This window comes from Aptenodytes forsteri, unplaced genomic scaffold, assembly GCF_000699145.1.
Source record: "Aptenodytes forsteri isolate BGI_AS27 unplaced genomic scaffold, ASM69914v1 Scaffold72, whole genome shotgun sequence".
Taxonomy (NCBI): domain Eukaryota; kingdom Metazoa; phylum Chordata; class Aves; order Sphenisciformes; family Spheniscidae; genus Aptenodytes; species Aptenodytes forsteri.
In genome coordinates, this window is record NW_008796193.1 from 8,479,321 (window position 1) to 8,481,541 (window position 2,221).

A 2,221-nucleotide genomic window follows, 5' to 3' on the forward strand; every position below is an offset into this window, starting at 1 on the left:
GGACTGGGGGTGCCGGGCGCGGACTGGGGGTGTCGGGCCTAGGTGGAACCCTGGGTGCAGGGCCCGGGCTTGGTCACGGGTGCTGGGCCTCGGCCCGATCCTGGGTGCAGGGCAAGACGGGCGTCTCTGGACCCAGGCTGGGCAAGGGGTGCTGGGTCAGGCCAGGGCTGCCGGGCACCTGTGGGTGCTGGAGCTGAACTGCCCCCAGCCGGGGCCACGGGCAGGCTTGGCCCTAGGGCAGCAGCACCCTGGGGACGGGGGCAGTGGGACATCCCTGCCCTGGGGACAGGGGCGCTGGGACATCCCTGCCCCTGGGCCGACACGGTCCTGTCCCCCAGCCAACTCACTCACCTTGCAGGCGTGCCGCCTGAGCCTGGCACCATGGACGCACCACCCATCACACCTGGGGAGCTGCTGTGTCTGTGCGCCGCCCATCACACCTGGGGAGCTGCTGTGTCTGGGCTCCAGCCTCGCCTTCTCCGGCCTCTTCTACTACCTGTACAGGAAGAAAGCCAGAGTCGTGGCACGCATACAGGTAGCCCTGTCCCTCAGATGCTCTCTCCTGCCCACTGTGCCTTCCCCGCTGCCCTGCACTGCCCGGCCCAGAGCCTTTGATTTGGGTGCACCTCACTGATGACTGCAGCCTGCTGCATCCTCTACCAATGTCATGATGCGCAGGACCAAGCACGTCACGTCCTGCCAAAGCTCCCCACAAAGCCATGCATGACCCCCCCTCTGCCTGCCAGCCCATCTGCCCCTGCCCGTGTTCACGCTCACTCCCTGCTCTTCCAGGAGGCCCCAAAGCTCCAGGTTGACGACAATTTACCAGCACTGGTGTCTGCGGCTGATGGGAGGTGCCTGCCTTACGTTGCACTAGAAGGTAAGGAGACCCTGTGGCCCCACACCAGGGACAGGGCCGGGCTCTTCTCCTTCAGCCATGATGCATCCCTTGGTCCTTAGGCATAGTGCTGCCAGCCAAGGCTGCGCTGACCAGCCATTACCATGAGGGGCTGCAGGGCGTGATCCAGAAACTGCTTCTGAAAGAGCATCGGCTGATCTGGAACAGCTTGGCCCGGAGCTGGTGAGCGATGGGAGGGGACAGCAGGGGTGGGCTTGCACTGGTGAGTCCGGACCCCCATCCTCCAGGGCCACTTGAGAGGCAGAAAGTGGTTCGGTTAAAGGTTCTAGTCCCTACCCTCAGCTCAGCCCCAGGAGCTCAGAGTTCCTCCGCGCTGGCCACATCCCAGCGCTGCACTCTCCACTTGCAGGAGCGAGAGCGAGCAGGTGCTCTCGGAGCAGGTCTACACCGTCCCCTTCTTGCTGGCCTCGCCGGACACCGAGGCAGTGACACAAGTGAGCGTGGAGAGCCCGCTCCAAGCCATCTGCTTGCCACTGGAGACGGTGTACGAGCGGTTCCAGCAACCAGCCCACGGCTTCCGTGACCTGCTGGGCCAGTACTTGAGCGGGGAGAAGCCCAAGGGCATCCTGGAGACGGAGGAGATGCTGCGGGTGGGGGCCGGGCTGACAGGCATCGGGGAGCTGGCCCTGCCCCCCGACGGCTCCCTGCACCTCCAGCCGCCGGCCCGGGGGGGCGAGTATTTCCTGTGCCTGGGGGACTGGCAGACGGTGCTGGCGGAGCTGGAGTCGGCCAGCGGGCTCTGGAAGGGGGCGGCCGTGCTGTGCGCCGCGGCAGGCCTGGCCGTCCTCCTGCACGCCCTGTGCCGTGCCTACCGCCGCGCCCGCCTTAAGCGGCAGGCGTGAGGACAAGGAGCCGGACGACGAGGAAGCCGGGGACGGGGGGCTCGAGGACTCCTGCGTGATTTGCCTGACGCGGCCCCGCGAGTGCGTCCTCTTGGGCTGCGGCCACATCTGCTGCTGCTTCCGCTGCTTCCAGGCCTTGCCTTCCCGCCTCTGCCCCATCTGCCGGGGGCCCATTGACCGTGTGGTGCCCCTCTACCAGGCCTGAGAGCACCTGGCGGGGGGAGTCCCAGGGAGAGGCAGCATGAACCAAGCCAAGCCTGGAGCCTGCAGAAATCTCAGCTGTCCCCTCGTGTGCAGCTGAGCGATTGCTGTTGGGAGGGAAGGGCCCTGGTGTGCCCCCTCATCTGTTTTTTTTTTGGGGGGGGGGGCAGGGTGGAGTTATAGACTCCTCATCCTCCCTTTGTCTGCCAGAGGGACACACACACACACCCCCCGAACATGAAGGCTTGGGGGAACCGCA

The 2,221-nt window shown here is 66.1% G+C and overlaps 1 protein-coding gene across 1 annotated transcript; it reads left to right on the top strand.

The window, feature by feature from the left end:
• Positions 1-63: 63 nt before the first annotated feature.
• On the top strand, positions 64-2,198 carry LOC103906269 (mitochondrial ubiquitin ligase activator of nfkb 1-A-like). The gene is given in 6 exon segments (XM_019474321.1): positions 64-387; positions 425-535; positions 793-880; positions 961-1,081; positions 1,269-1,737; positions 1,739-2,198. Coding segments are annotated over 6 exon segments (1,023 nt in total). The 5' UTR covers positions 64-381; the 3' UTR covers positions 1,967-2,198.
• Positions 2,199-2,221: the final 23 nt, after the last annotated feature.